This window comes from Ostrinia furnacalis, unplaced genomic scaffold (assembly GCF_004193835.3).
Source record: "Ostrinia furnacalis isolate ACB-3 unplaced genomic scaffold, ASM419383v2 OfSCF6451, whole genome shotgun sequence".
In the NCBI taxonomy this organism is placed as follows: domain Eukaryota; kingdom Metazoa; phylum Arthropoda; class Insecta; order Lepidoptera; family Crambidae; genus Ostrinia; species Ostrinia furnacalis.
The window spans coordinates 1-1,058 of record NW_021136690.1 but is presented as its reverse complement, the minus strand read 5'-3'; the positions used below and the strand labels follow the sequence as shown (position 1 = coordinate 1,058).

At 57.1% G+C, this 1,058-nt stretch overlaps 1 protein-coding gene across 1 annotated transcript; it reads right to left on the bottom strand.

The window, feature by feature from the left end:
* Positions 1-107: 107 nt before the first annotated feature.
* Positions 108-1,001, bottom strand: LOC114362391 (modification methylase XorII-like; the record flags this gene model as incomplete). The annotated part of the gene is made up of 1 exon (XM_028317778.1): positions 108-1,001. A coding segment is annotated over exon 1 (894 nt), but the record flags the coding sequence as incomplete, so codon positions are not given.
* Between the last annotated feature and the right edge of the window lie 57 nt (positions 1,002-1,058).

Genomic DNA, 1,058 nt, shown 5'->3' with positions numbered 1-1,058 from the left:
TTGTTGGAGCTGAAGCGGAACCAGTCGGGATAGCCATGAAGCCGGGCTGCTTCACGGATGGTGATGTGCCGGTTGAACTCCGGATGCAGTGGGCGCCTTGAGGCTACGCTCAGCAGAGTCGGGGCTACAGCTTTGGCGTCAAGGCGGCCGACACCATCAAACGCTGATGTTGTGCCAACTGTCTTTTGTGAAAAGGCAAGGAGTGTTGCGTCATCGTTCTGAGTTCGCATCGATCCGGTCAGCAGCTCTCTGTCCCAAATTCTGGGTTGCGAGAGGTCGTCTCCTGCACTGCGCGGCAGATGTGCCAAGTAACTGGAGAGCTCTTCGCCTTCGAGGCGGATTTCATCGCTCACCAGGAGCTCTGTGAATCGATCGGCATCAGGCAGGCCCATAAGAGCTTGCCCAACAGTTGTCCTTGCGGCACTGAGCTTGACTGGAAATGGAAGAAGCTGATCCGAGCGGGCGGCCAAGATGAAAATTCGCTTGCGTCGTTGGGCAACTCCCAGGTCTTGAGCATCGATCATCTGAATGGGCTCAAAGACTGCATATCCGAACCCTCGCAACTCAGCCACGAGCTCGTGGAGGTACACCTTCTGGACGCCTTGGGACATGGCTGCGACGTTCTCCAGCAGGGCGTAGCGAGGTCTGATTTCACCAACCAAACGGCAGTAGTCCCTCACCAGTACGTTGCGCGTGTCGTCGAGCATCCGCTTGCCGACAAGCGAGAAACCTTGGCAGGGGGTGCCACCAGCTAGTAGATCGACATCGTGGCCATCGAGGCCAAAGAAGGCGAGCAGATCCTTTCCGGTAAGGCTGGAGATGTCAGCACACAGTGTTTTGGCCTGCGGAAAGTTGTAGCGGTATGCGCAGCAATGCTGGGGCACGATGTCGACCCCACCAACTACGTCAAATCCAGCCTGTTCGAGCCCAAGGCTCATGCCGCCTACGCCAGCGAAAAGATCGATGGCGATGGGACGCCGTTGTGCGTCGCCAATCTTCATGCTATTCAGATTTTGGGATCGATCAGCCTCTGGCTTGCTGCCAGCTCGATCCGGAAG